Raw genomic sequence first — 15623 nt, 5'->3', positions numbered from 1 at the left:
TCAAGTACCCCTTCAGCACCTTTCCCTCTCTCTTCTTCCTCTGGAATACCAATTATGCGTATATTATTTTTCTTTAGTGCATCACTTAGTTCTCTAATTTTCCCCTCATACTGCTGGATTCTTTTATCTCTCTTTTTCTCAGCTTCTTCTTTTTCCATAATTTTAACTTCTAGTTCACCTATTTTCTCCTCTGCCTCTTCAATGCGAGCTGTGGTCATATCCATTTTATTTTGCAGCTCATTAATAGCATTTTTTAGCTCTTCCTGGCTGTTCCTTAGTCCCTTGATCTCTTTAGCAATAGATTCTCTGCTGTCCTTTATACTGTTTTCAAGCCCAGTGATTAATTTTATGACTATTAATCTAAATTCACTTTCTGTTATATTGTTTAAATCGTTTTTGATCAGTTCGTTAGCTGTCGTTATTTCCTCGTTTTTTTTGTGGGGAATCCTTACATTTCAGCATTTTGTATAGTCCCTGGAGTGGTGCGGAACTGCAGGGCATTTCCCCTGTGCTGTCTTGAATAACTTGCGTTGGTTGGCGGGGCCACAGTCAGACCTGATGTCTGCCCCCAGCCCACCACTGAGGCCACAGTCAGAGTGGTGTGTACCTTCTCTTCCCCTCTCCTAGGGGCGGGATTCACTGTGGGGTGGCGTGGCCCCTCTGGGCTACTTGCACACTGCCAGGCTTGTGGTGCTGAGGATCTGGCGTATTATCTGGGGTGGATTGGCAAGGTGCACAGAGGCGGAAGGGGCAGGCTCAGCTTGCTTTTCCTTCGGTGATCCGCTTCAGGAGGGGCCCCTCTTCCATGGACCTCTTGTCTACGCTTGGCTCCGGAGAATCCGTTCTGCTAATCTTCTGGTGATTTTCTGGGTTATTTAGGCAGGTGTGGGTGGAATCTAAGTGATTCGTAGGACGCGGTGAGCCCAGCGTCCTCCTACGTCTCCATCTTCCCAGAAGCCCAGCAAGAGACTCAGAATTTAAGTGTTAAAGTACATAACCCAAAATTTACCACCTCAGCTATCTCTGTTTGCTCCTCCATCATATGATGGTAGTGATAATGATAACAAAAATAGTTTCATTTACTGAGTACCTTCCATGTGCCGTGTGAAGTGAAAAGGGCCTTGCATGAATTATCTCAAACCCCACAGCAATCATATTACATTATATACTGTTATTTCTTTTTTTTTTTTTTCATTCTGGTTCATTCTGGGTTGCCAAGAATTGGTAAAAGGCAGCAATTAGACATTTTCATCAATGTTGAATTTGTCTAGTGCTTTTTTCTTTGTTTTACGCTTGCATTTGACATCAGAGTGACATCACCTTGTATATAGTTCTATCTTGTAGACAGTGTTAATAAGTTTTTAAAAAAGTTGGATTCCCATTATTATAAAAGCTAGAGCACTAACAGAACACAGGAAAATTTAGAAAGAAAAAATACATTTGTTAAGTAAAGAATAAACTAAAAGGAAAATAGATGTGAATAAATACCACGCACAGTGCTTTAGGAGGGGTAGTAGACAAAAAGGAGAAAAAAAATATTATTCAGAATGAAGAGTTTAAAAGGGCTTGAAGGGAAGTAATACATATTTAAGACCAGATGAAATGGTAATGAACATGGATAACAAGTGTATGTAATAGGAGTCCCTGGAGAAGAAAAAGCAAAGCAAAGGAATTAAAAGTAGGCATTATACCTTAAGGAAACTTTCTGAAATAAAAGACTTGAAATTACACACTGGAAGGGAACATTAACTTTCTGGGAAAAAACACAGAGTAGCCAACAAGAAGACATGGTCTAGAAAAATGGAATTTAAGGAAAAAAAAAAAAAAAAAGCCCCTAGGAATAAAGGCAAAAAGGCCAAGACTTACTGGGAAAGACACTCAGGTTGTCATCAGATTTTTCAATGTTTCATGCCCACAAATAGTGTAGTAACATTTAAGAGACTCAAGAAAAGAAAATATGAGCCAAAGATTCTATATCCAGCCAAACTAAACTTCATGTATAAAGGCTGTAAACATGCTATCATGAGCATGTGGGAACTCGGGAAGTATTGTTCCCATGAACCCTTCCTGAAGAATTGAAGAATGTATTTCAGACCCCCAAAATGACTGGGAAGACACCTTCCAAAGGACTTGTGTAAACATTAAATACATATTTATCTGTAAAACTAAGACTAAATTAGATATAAGGGAGACAGCATAGTATAAAAATGATATGTGCACTGATAATACAGAAACTATCGAAAATAAGGGAAAGTATGTGAAAAATAGAGTAAGTTTACTAACTGCGGTATAGGTGTTAACTGAGAGTAAAAGGCATAGTATTTCAAATAAGATATTTAGCAATAGGAAAGAATGGAAGAATAAATACTGGTACTGAAATTAAATATTTTCATAGTAGAAACAATGAATATTAGCTAAAAAAAGGGAGGGGGAGAGAGGACAAGAGTTTCATATAATCATTTGCGTAACATACAAACCCGTTTATGCCACGAAATATATAGAGGAAGATGTAACAACATAGACTTCTTAGTGAAAAACTGTGTGCGTGAATGTTTATGATACAATAGAAATCCGTATCCATATATATGTGTATATGTATATATATATATATATATATATATATATATATAGCAATATGAAAACTGAGGCCTCATTTATCGATCACATCAATATGTGTAAATGATTTTAATTGAACCATAAACACAAAGTAGTTTATATTTTATACAGAGAAATCTAACTTAAAGAAACACAGAAATAAAAAATAAAAGAACACAATATTCTAGATAAACACAAAGAAAAGAGTAAGAGTTACAATTTTGATATCTAACAAATTAGTGTTAAGGTCAAAAAGGCATTAACAGACAATGAAGGACAAATTATAAGGCTTCAAGTTATAGTTCACAATTGTGGAAATAAGAGTTTTAATAATTACCCAACCTAATAACACAGGTTTATAAAGTAGAAACCACAGTAGAGGAAATGATAAATAGCAGAAACAGTAATAGGAGATTTAATACATTCACTCAATCCAAACAGAGTAATTGACAAATATTTACTAAAGAAATAAAAAACAATACAATTAATTAGGTTTTTTTATAAATATATAGTCAAATCTAAACTCTGATAACAAAGACCTTCCCTTTTGAAGTCCACATGGAACATTCTCCAAATTGGACTATCTCTTGACATACAGTGACACCAAAAAAAAAACAAAAAACAAAAAAAAAACCCCTTAACTACTCCCTTTCCCATAACTACAAAGAGACCACAATTCAATAAAACAACATCAATAACAACAACAATGAAAAAGTCTTTTAAAGTGGGACATTAAAAAAACATCTAATTAAATAACTATTCAGTCAAAGGGGAAGCAAATAAATAGAATTTATTAAAAATAAGAATAGTGGAAATACAACTGTCAGAATCTATGGGATATAGTTAAAGCAGTTTTCAGAGTAAAATATATAGCACTAAATATCTATATAAATAAAAATGAAAAAAAAATAAAAACGAATTAAGCACCCAATTCAAAAAGTAGGAAAAGACTACAGAGTATCCTGGAAAAGAAAAAGAAGACATTAGTTTAAAAATCTGAAATAAATGGGGCGCCTGGGTGGCGCAGTCGGTTAAGCGACCGACTTCAGCCAGGTCACGATCTCGCGGTCCGGGAGTTCGAGCCCCGCGTCAGGCTCTGGGCTGATGGCTCAGAGCCTGGAGCCTGTTTCCGATTCTGTGTCTCCCTCTCTATCTGCCCCTCCCCCGTTCATGCTCTGTCTCTCTCTGTCCCAAAAATAAATAAACGTTGAAAAAAAAAAAAAAATTTAAAAAAAAAAATCTGAAATAAATGGGTAAGATAAAAAATGTAGAATAAATCCAAATGCTAGTTCGTTAGGGAAAAAAATCAACAAAATAGTCAAACTACTAGCTAACTCAACTAAGACAAAAGGAAAACATTGAAAATACATAGAATGAGAAATGACTAGGATGGGGTATAGTTATTAAAACAGAAGACTTCAAAAAAATCAGTAGAGACTATGCAACACTATGAAAGTAAATTTGTAAATATTATTAGAGGAAGTATATAAATTTTATAGATAAATGCAACTATCCAAAATAGGCCACAGTAGAGGTTCACTGTAATTATAGACAAAAACAGAGTAAGTGGTACAAAGTATGATAGTTTTTATGAGATCAATTTGATGATCACACTCATCAAACTTGTCGTTTTAATCTAATACAACATTTAATTAATTAAATTAATGAATCAATTAAACATAGGACTGGAGGTATGGCAAGAAGAATATGTTCCTGTTTTTGAGAAGTATGGCAATATCAAGTTCACATCTACAGGAGCCACTGTACACATGGATTACCATGACACAGAGAAGCTGCAACTCCAGTTTCATTCCAGTCTTTCATAGCATTCTAGTCAAGGCAGCCATCTTTAAAATCACAAACTATGACATTTAGAAATTTAAAATAATCCTGAAAAATCGTCATCAGTGTTTGAGGGTTTTTTTTTTTGTTTGTTTTTTCATGACCTAGATAATTTAATTATTGAATCCATTTGGAAAAAGCAAATAAGCAAGAATATCCACAACAGAACAAAACAAAACACCCTGAAAAAGAACAACGAGAAGGGTTACCTTTACCAGATATTAAAACATGTAACTTCTGTTATCAAGCTAATGTGGTACTGATACACAAACAGACAAAGCAATGAAACAAAATCGAAAACACAGAAATAGACTCAAATGTATATGAGAAGACATCATCTCAAAGTAAGTGGTAAAAATAGAGTTTTAAATAATTGGTGTTGGGATAATTGAATACCCAAATGGAAAAGTTAAAAGAGGATTACTTTATCACACAGTGCATCAGTGTAATTGCCAAGGAATTAGAGGCATAAATGTTATACCAAATTCATAAAAAAAAAGAAAAATTTCAAGATCTAGAAGAAAACATGATAGAAAATTGGTAAGTGATTCAAAATCTATAATAAGGGAATGCTTTATACCATTTACAGATCATATTAATAATATAAAATAAAACATTTTCATGGTAAAATGCAGCACAAGTAGAATGACAAACAAAAAGCTGGTGATAATATTTGCAACTTATATCACAGAGAAGAGCTAAAATTCTTCATGTTGAAAGAAGAAAATAAAGGAGAGGCCAATAATACTATAGAAAAAATGAGGTATAAACATACAGTTTAAAGAAGACGTGCAAATGGTCTCTCAATGTGTGAAAATATGTTCACTTTTGTCTGTGATAAGATAAATACACAGTTATGCTGAGATAGCTTCTCATGTATTAGATCAGCAAAAATCTAAAAGCTTTACAGACTACTTTGTTAATAAGGCTGTGCAGAAAGTAGCTTTCCTGTAAATTGTAGGGAGGACTGCAAAGTGCCCCAACCCCATTGAAGGGTAATTTGGGAGTGTTTAACTAAATAAAATATTCATGTAGTCTTTGACCAGTAATCCTGTTTCTAGGAATTTATCCCAAAAATATAGTGACAAAAATATGAAATGATGTATGCATAAAGCTAAACACTGAAGCAATATTTATCATAGCAAATAACAGGAAGCAAACCAATGACCGTCAGTAGCTAAGTGACTAAACTGTTATATATTCCTACAGTGGAGCACTATGCAACTAAAAAAATAGTTATAAATGTCTCTTACTCCTATGGTATAGTTCCCTGAATATAATGCTAAGTGAAATGGCAATGTTGGGGAAAATGTGTAGGAGACTACTATTTATAGAAGTAAATACATAGCTAGCTAGATGACAAATAGATATGCTTATGTTAAAAATAATAACAGTTAAAAAAGCAATTTGAGGATATTTTTAAAAATGATGCTCTAGGGGCACCTGGGTGGCTCAGTTGGTTAAGCATCCGACTTTTGACTTCAGCTAAGGTGATGATCTCACGGTAGTGGGATTGAGCCCCCCATCTGGCTCTGCGCTGGGCACAGAGCCTACTTAAGATTCTCTGTCTCCCTCCCTCTGCTCTTCCCCCACTTTCTCTCTTTTTCTCAAAAAAAAAAATTAAAGAATGATGCTCTACAAAGGGGAGAGAGAGAGAGAGAGAGAGAGAGAGAGAGAGAGAGAGAAATCAAGAAACAGAATCTTAACTATAGAGAACAAGCTGATGGTCACCAGAGGGGAGGTTAGTAAGGAGATGGGTGATGGGGATTAAAGAGGGCACATGTGGTGAGCACCAGGTGATGCATGGAAGTGTTGAATCACTATGTTATACACTGCATGTTAACTGGAATTAAAATAAAATGATGCTCTATTTTGAAGGGAGAGAATGGAATAGGGTAGATGGAACTGGGGGAGATGGAAACTAGACTTCTAAAACTCTAAATTATAGATTTGGTTTTAGAATTATGAATATTTTTATGTAACTATAAGGCTGAATTGGAAATATCTTTCAAATTAAAACAAAATCAACAATGAACCTAATTGTGTATCTAGCTGGTATCATAGCATAAAGTAAGAAACTTCTCTAAGTGAAGTGTATTTAAAGCACAGTAATCTGGCCATTTATCCCCAGAAGTATATACCCTAAGGAGAAAAAGATCTGCAAAAAGTCTTAAAGTGTTTTCAGTAGGCATAATGTTGATGATAATATTGGCAATTTTATTTTGAGACTATATTTATGGTAAAACAAATGAAGTTATTATGTTGGTGTTTTTGAACCTGGAGAGTTTGGGTTTGGATGAGAGATTGTGGTTGTGAAAAGAATACATCTTATACAGAAAGTGTAACCCTTCAGATGCTGCTCTTTGAAACCTGTTGTGCATTTGCACCAAAACCACACCTCCCCACCCTGGGCTGCTTTCTCCCAATGACTGAGTGTGACCAGGATAGTAAGGTGGACCCATGAATCTGTATTGGCTGACTTTGGTTCAAGATATGGATATGGCTTTGCTGAACCTTCCTTAGATGACACCATAGTCTGGGATACTTCCATCCACCCCCCTTTCCCCTTCTGTCTCTGTTTCTGTCTCTCATTCTAATATTGTCTCGTTTCTAAACTCTCTTTATCCCTAGAGGTCAGACTTAACCTCTTAGTTAAGAGCTTCTGCCAGTTTTATTAGAGAGGAAACACAGGAGTTTATACAGAGGGCATAACGCAGCAAGCCTTCCTAACAGTCTTCTTCAGGTATCTTTCTTCCCAAAGTCTCACATCGATACATCTCTTCTTCCCTACAGTCCCTCCCCTTATCTGTATGCTTTTCTGATGGGAGCCCACCACCCTCATTTATGACAAGCCCTCTTCCATTGTATCAAATTCTACACCTCTTTATATAATATCTTAGAAGTATTATTAACTAGAGACACACACATTGAGATTAGGCATGTAGAGTCTAAAGATGCTGAGCCTGAAGGCCTTCATCTTTCTAAAGCCTACTTGCTCAGTGTTCTATGGAATGATGAGGCAGGATTCCCACAGGTAAAGAGGAGTCTGGACGCAGGGATAGCAAATAAGAGCTTACTTTATTTGCTTTCTTATTGGCTTTCACTGTATAGCCAGAAGATCTGGAAGTATATTTCAAGTCAGATAAAAGGTTTAGATACCTCCCAGAAGAGAGTAAAAATAAAGTTATATCTGAATGTGTTTTCAGAATAAAATCACATTTAGAGACTAATAACATTGATGTACTGTCTAAGCAACCTTTTTTTTTTTTTTTTTTTTAATCCCTCTTAAAGTGTGAGAACATCTTAACCTACCATGTTTAGGAATTAACTAGACAAACTTGCCAGATATACCAAAAGAAGAGGAGTTCAGGGATACTTTCTCAGACAGAAGCCAGGCCATTTTTTCCCTTCAAAGAAGAGCACCAGTTTCTATCCAGGGGAGTAGAGTTTGACTGATGTAAGATAGCACAGTTTTCAGGACTCCCACTTAGTTTTTCCTCAAAATAGCATATGAAAAGAAACAGCTGTCTAGTGTGCATGTTAGCACTTCTTATTTTTCTTCTGTGTGCTTCTAATAGTTGAAACTTCTTCCCGGAGATTCTGATAGCTTTACATTTGGTAATTTATAAACTCTTTCATATAGAAAAGGGGCAGGGGACAAGTGGTACCATTTATCTTAATGGAAATTTGATTCTCATTCCTTCTTACCAATGAATGAATCTCATTTGTCAAGTTGTCTTTTTTTTCTTCTCTGAAAGTTATTAGAATATATATTGATGACCTCCTGGAAATTCCATGGAGATCACAGTATGTAGTATAAAAATTCCTAAACTATAAATCTCTCTAAATGTAATCCTGATACACCTGACTCCTAAGGAAGCTTGTTTCAATTAAATTAAAAAAATAAAGGAAGAAAGAAAGAAAGAAAGAAAGAAAGAAAGAAAGAAAGAAAGAAAGAAAGAAAAAGCCACTAAGAATAGTTTACAAGAAAATACAAGAGACTCAAAACCACACATTGGATTTAGCTCAACTATTTTTCCCTTTTAGATCTTTAAAAAATAATCCCTTAGATATCAAAGGTAGATTCTTTTGTTAAATTAATGCTCAAAGGAAATGACTTGAAATTGTTCATTAGTTGCTTTTAGTCCTTCTCTACAAATGTTGGTATCCATGCAGCTTTTGGAGGATACACAATTTAGAAAAAAAAGTATGTATATAACAAAACAAAAGTAATCAGATTAATGCAGATTAAAAGCACAGTGAGAGAGGCACCTGGGTGGCTCAGTTGGTTAAGTGTCCAACTCTTGATTTTGGCTCAGGTCATGATCTCATAGTTTGTGAGATGGAGCTTGGGATTCTCTCTTTCCCTCTCTCTCTACCCCTCCCCCACTTGCTCGCACTCTCTCTCTCTCTCTCTCTCAAAATAAACAAATAAATACATAAATAAAAGCACAATGAGATACTAGTACAAACACAGTGAGTTGCTTAAGAGAGCAGTTACCAGAAGGAGACCATGCTGGTACCCTCTCCTTGGACTTTCAGCCTCCAGATCTGTGAGAAAATAAATTTCTATTGTTTAAGACCCCCAATCGATGGTATTTTGTTATAGCAGCCCAGCTTGATTATACATAGCAAAGTATACAATAATACATTGAGAGGAGGAATGTGAAGATGTTTATCAATGTTAGAAACATTTATAAAACGTGATTTGAGGAAAAGTAGGATTTTCTTTCCTCCTAATTTATGTAAAAGCAAGGCAAAAAAAAAAAAAAAAAGTATTGTCCTAGGGAAAATGTACAAGACAAAGCAACAGGTGATCTACATAAAAGTGCAATAGAAATATAGTTCCCAAGGGCGCCTGGGTGGCTCAGTCAGTTAAGCATCTGACTTCAGCTCAGGTCATGATCTCATGGTTCATGGGTTCAAACCCTGTGTCAGGCTCTGCGCTCACAGCTCAGAGCCTGGAGTCTGCTTTGGATTCTGTGTCTCCCTTTCTCTCTGCCCCTCCCCTGTTGCACTCTCTCTGTCTCTGTGTCTCAAAATTAAATGAATATTTTTAAAAAATAAAAAGAAATATAGCTCCCATATTTAATACTCAAATAAATTGTCTACAAATATACACACTGATAAATCAAATCATATCTTTAATCAAAGTTGCAAACAATTTTCCATTTTGGCCTCTAAAACCAAAATTTGTATTGTTTGAGACCCTACAAATACAAATAGCTTGGTCGGTAAACTTATCCATGAAAATAAAGGTATTTCTGAAAACTGATTTTCATAGATGTGTGCTAATTTCCTACAAAGATAATATTTGACTGGTGAGATGACTTTACTCTCCACTAAATTTTTCCAAAATAAGTATACAAAAACATCATTGCAAAGCAACTGATGCATAGAGAAGTTGAATCACATATTCAAACAAGTGCAGATGAGCTGAATTACTGAATTCTAGTAAATTCTAGAATTATTGAATATAGGGCTATGCTAGATTTTACTGATTTAAAAAAAAATCAAAGCTACCTCTGAACAAGTGGTTGATCAGAATTCTAGGCTAGATTGGAATGATGATTATGGCTGATTAGCTTTCCACAGAGGTTTCAAGACCACCAGCCCCTGATAATTCCTAGGGGCACCTTCTGATGAAGGTCAATCCCCATTCCTGTTAATTTAGGTTTCATCTCACCAGTGAATTCTCATTGTTTTCTGTCAAAATATTATGATATCAATATGATGTTTTGATATATTGTGAGGCTTCAGTATAGTAGAATAAAACTTTGGAGTTAGTGATATTCAAGTTATAAACTGATGCCACCTGATTACAATCAAGTTTATTGCTAAAGTAGAAATAAACATGTCCTCCCTTAGGGCTTGATTTGAAGGTAATTGAAAGTATTTGCAAAATACCTAGCATAGAGACTAGTACAAAGACTCCCAATAGATAAAAAAAGTATTTCTATTAAGACCGATTTAATCTCAAATTTGATTCAGTGCTTATTCAGAAACTGCTCATTACAACACATTCCAGTGATCCTTCAAACTTTGCTTATTAGAAAACTTTCAATTTTACATTTAAAATTTTAAGATGATTAATAGCTCATGAATATTTACTGAAAGAATTTATAATCTTTAAAATAAGCGAACTCAAGAAAATAACTTATGGAAATATTATATTTTAACAGTTTTCTATTTTTTTCCTCTTTTTAAAATTTACTCTGAGTGTTAATCTAGTAATACGAATATGTGTGATAACACAAACAATATAACTAAATCATAAAAACAGTAGCCTAATTGTTGAGGATTAAGAATATATTTAGATTCACTCTTGTGTGATTATATAAAATTCATTAGCTAATGATTAAACATGGCTGGTAAAAAATTAAATCATCTGTAGATCTTTTAATCCATTTTCAAAGTATAGTGGAGTGTAAATGACAAAGATGGAGTATTTGCCTTTATAAAACTTATAACCCTAATATTTTGTAACAGACCTACTTCACTTCTTGAGGAAGTGACTTCTTTTGTAATATTTACTTAAGCAAGTTGTCTCAGGTCACTGACTGTTAAATAAATCTAGTTAAGTAGAGTAATGCAGGTTAAAGATGTAAGGATTCCTTACCACACACTGCATTAACTTTCTTGCTCAATAATTCCCCTTGCTGAGAAGTTTCCGGTTCTCAGATGTAGCATGGTATAATAATCGATTATTTATATAACGTTTTTACTCTGGTGCATATAGCTTAGGAGCTTTAGATCTTATCCTTTCTGTTCCCAGTTTATGTAACAAAAATACTTTTATATTTCTCATAGAGGTTATAGGAAATGATACGAGTCTATGTATGTAAGACTTAAAAATAAAAAAAAAAAAGAGCAGCATGATCTTAATATAATGTCAGTATAATAGTCACTTTTAGACTAATTGCAAATTAAGGATATATGCTAACTGATGATAGAGTATGATCATCTTATTTATTTATTTATTTTAAATGTTTATTTTGGAGAGAGAAAGAGAAAGAGTGCAATCAGGGAAGGGGCAGAGAGAGGGAGACAGAGGATCTGAAGCGGGCTCTGCGCTGACAGCAGAGAGCCTGATGCAGGGTTTAAACTCCTGATTCCCCGTGAGATCCTGACCTAAGCCAAAGTGGAACACTCAACCAACTGAGCCACCCAGGTGCCCCAAGTATGATCATTTTAAATCACAAGTTTTACAGGTGCTTAGAGGCTTAGCGATTATTTAGTCCATTATGAAACCTAGGTTCAGAAAAATGTGGTGACTTGGACTAATCAGTTGGTGAGTGGGAATTAAAGACTGATGTCCCATCTTATATATCAGCTTAATTGTCATTACCTCATGCTTCCATTTAAAAGACTTAACTTTCTGACTATTTAAAAAATAATTTAATTACATAATAATACAGTCCCCTGGGAAATCTTTAGACTGTTGCAAATAAGGTTAAAGTCCAATTTGGTCCCCAGGCCAATTCCACAGCATCTTTCTTCAGAAGGGTGAGCAAATTTCATGTGGTGAATATATTATTTTGGATTAGGTTTAGTGAAAAATAATAGAAAAGGCCCCAAACAGTATCTGAAACAAAATGTAAATTCAGTTTCATATTTCAGCAGTGGAGATATTACCCATCTAGGCTGACTGATGCTCCTGGGTGTCAGGGTCGCTGCTTCTTTCCTTGTTTCTCCATAATGGTGGCCTCCAATTTAAGTCAAGATAGCAGCTGGAGCAAGCAACAGTCATTATACTGCTCTCCAGCTACAGGAGAAAGTGTACCTTCCCTCCTCTAAGAAGTTTTATATAATTTTCATTTGGAATCCATTGTGCAAAAGTTAGCCATACAGACCTACCTAGCTTCAAGAGGAGCTAGGAAATGCAGTCTTTATTCCAGGAAGCTTCATGCCCAGCTAAAAGCTAGGGCTTAATTTTTATGGAAAAGGGAGGTCAGTGTTTGTTATAGTGAGTGCCCAGGGGCAGCAAGAATTCTACTTCTTACTATTTCTTTTTCCTGTCTGGCCTAGATGTCTGTTAAAAACCTCAGTCATTAACAAGAGAGCCAGGCCTGGCAGAATATCAGGAGTTCTTTTCTCATTAACAGATAGTACCTAAATACTGTTCTTCCAGCTTTTCATGTCTGATATACCTGGGAATAATTTTGATCTTCCTCAGCACTCTCATAAGCATCTGTTCCCAGGAACAATAACAACAATAGGAATAAAACAATAAGTGCAAAATATATAATAAATTGAACAACTCACCAAATGATATTATGTATGTTTTTATAATTATACAAGTATATACATAAACTATAGAAGATAAATTTAAAAGAAGCATGCAAAATGGATAATGATATGTTACCTTGGTTGTTGTGGGATTGAGGTTGGTAATCAAATTTGACTATAATTTATCTGTAATAATCCGAGGATTTACAACAAAATGAGGTGTGTTTGGGGTGGGAGGTGTGGGGAGACTTACTATGTGGAAACCTTTAGGACTCTAGAGTATCTTAATTGAATAGCTTATCTTAATTGGAATACAATGGCTGTCTAATTAAGATAGTTGGTTTTGGTTGCTCACAACCAAAACCTTATATCATTTATATAATTGATCAATGATATATATCAATGATTCTTATTTTTTTTTAACTTTATGTATTTATTTTTGAAAGAGAGACAGAGTGAGCAGGGGAGGGGCAGAGAGAGAAGGAGAGAGAGAACGTGAAGCAGGCTCCATGCTGTCAGCACAGAGCCTGATGCAGGGCTTGAATTCACAACCATGAGATTATGACCTGAGATGAAAATAAGAGGCAGACGCTTAACCGACTGAGTCACTCAGGCGCCCCAATAGAAACTAATTCTAATGAACTAAACAAAAAAATGAATTTATTGGAGGAGTACCGATACCTATTATCATGGATAGGAAGAAAAGGCTGAATGTAGTAGGAATGTAGTAGCTATGTAGTAGGAATTAAAAACAGACACTATAACCCCAACTGATTTTTATTCTTGTGTCTCTCTGTTTATGGCATACAATCTCATGAGGTGAAATGGCATTGGTCAAGCTTGAGGCACAAGTGAAGAGGGAAGGGAGAGAGGGAGAGAGAGAATCTTAAGCAGGCTCCACTCAGCGTGGAGACTGACACAGGGCTTGATCTCATGACCATGAGATCTTGACCTGAGCCGAAATCAAGGGTCAGATGCTTAACCGACTGAGCCACCCAGGTGCCCTGATATCATCAATATTTAAAAAAAAAATTGTTCCAGGAATAGCCATTTCTTTCCTGAATTCTTCAAATTTATTTTATCAAGACAAAATTGACATATAATATCAGTTTCAGATGTACAACATAATGATTCAATATATGTATATATGTGTATATAAATGATCACCCCAGTAAGTCTAGTTAACATCCATTGCCACACACAGTTATAAATTCTTTTTTTGTGTGGTGAAAACTTCTAAGATCTACTCTTATCAACTTCCAAATATACAGTATTATTAATTATAGTTAATATAGTTACACCGTGTTGTATATTACATCCCAGCTTACTCATTTTATTACTTCTCTTGAATTCTTTTTTTTAAATATTTTATTTTTTTAAGTCATCTTTACACCCAATGTGGGGATTGAATTCACAATCCTGAGATAAAGAGACGTATGTTCCACTAACTGAGCCAGAGGCACCCCTGTTTCTTTTTATCTGACAAAGATAACTCAACTTAGTTTCCTTTTTTTTTTTTTTTTTTTGCTTTGTTTATATCCTCATAGAGCTAAGATTAATGCTTTATCCCAGTAAGGGAATTGGATTAGGTTTCTAGTGTTCTAATTTTCTTATATTAAGTAAATAAATTATATGTAAATTGTAGGCAATCTAAAATTATTGTGGGTAGTGAGAGGTATAAATACATTGAATTTGAATGGTATGATAAAAAGAATAAAATGGGCATGTAAATGAAATTAACTGTTTCTGGCTTGAGTATTGATATAGACGTATATATTATTTATGCACTTGACTCCAATTATTTGTAAAGATTCTATAACTGTATAAAATTATATCGAGGAATGTAGTAAATTATAATAATTGTGTACGATTTATAATGATTGTGTGTATAGTTTTTGTGTTATAAGGAATTGTCACTTGGAATAAAGTGCGGTTGTTGGTCCCTGAGTGCCTTTAATATATTTGTTTTCTAATATATTGTAACTGAAGACCTGCATTTTGCAGGACATTAACAAGTGCTGGTAAAGACCTGCAAGATAATTTTCTGAAGGCTCTGGCAGTGAGAGAAGAAGACAATCACAATGGAAAAGTGAGCGTGAGTACCTACATCCTAAAAGTGTATACATTAAAGGCACAGTTGGTGTCAATAATATACATTTTAATATCTTCCCTGAGAAGTAATTCATGAGGGATATAATAAGGCTCTTTGTTTTATATATTATACAATTTATATAGAAAAAAAATTTATTCCCACTTACAACTGTGGAAGTACCCAAATGGTGAATAAAAAATAGAATCCCATACATCTATTGTAGAGAAAATGCACGACTCTTTGTGCTGGTCTTATGCTGAAAATTCCTGCTCTAGCTCAGCCTCCTGGTATGCTCTACCAAGTCACATCATCTACTGTCCCCCAAGTTTTTCCCTATGCCTACCTGATTTCATACTGCCTTCAGAAGATAGTCCTGTCGTCTGCCTTGTAGTCCTACATTTGGAGATGTGATACAAACCACATGATGGAGAAGCATAATTTTTAATCACCATGGATAATATATTATTACTATATTAAAATGTATGCTAGATAATATATGTAAAAGTGTTAATATTTTTGGAATACATATTTACTTTCACATTTTGTTAATATAATACTAGTAATATCAGTCTTCTGTAGGTCTTAAAACGTTCCAAGTCAAGGATGAAAAAAGGCAAATGTGACCTACAGAAAAATCCTCAGAAGTAGTGTGATGAAAAATTTATAGCAACAGAAAAATATGTGTATAAGGAGGTCTATTTTACTAAAGTTTTCTCAAAAAGTAGTTGGAATTTTTCTCACTGTCAGGGCCCTTGAAAATTTTACATGTGGACAAAATCCTCACTATACTTTAGAGAGAGAAAAGATCATATTTTGGTCAGCCAATTGAATAGAATTAACCTGGACTTGAAATTAGGGAGATTCT

The 15623-nt window shown here is 34.7% G+C and overlaps 1 protein-coding gene across 3 annotated transcripts in view; it reads left to right on the top strand.

Moving 5' to 3' along the window:
* Window positions 1–15623, top strand: part of CFAP299 (cilia and flagella associated protein 299) — a 591216-nt gene that overhangs the window by 218050 nt on the left and 357543 nt on the right. For 2 of the 3 annotated variants that reach the window (XR_015250377.1, XM_025922322.2), the window contains exon 3: window positions 14671–14761. Coding sequence is in view for 2 of the 3 variants with exons in the window: in XM_025922322.2 (XP_025778107.1) it covers window positions 14671–14761 (91 nt within the window). In the remaining variant the exon portion in view is untranslated. The remainder of the gene's footprint in view (window positions 1–14670; window positions 14762–15623) is intronic. The other variant, XM_086704767.1, reaches the window with a different exon arrangement.

The sequence above is a fragment of the Puma concolor genome, chromosome B1, assembly GCF_028749965.1.
Source record: "Puma concolor isolate L17-30 chromosome B1, mPumCon1.1.hap2, whole genome shotgun sequence".
Lineage (NCBI taxonomy): Eukaryota > Metazoa > Chordata > Mammalia > Carnivora > Felidae > Puma > Puma concolor.
This window is presented reverse-complemented; position numbering and strand designations above follow the sequence as displayed.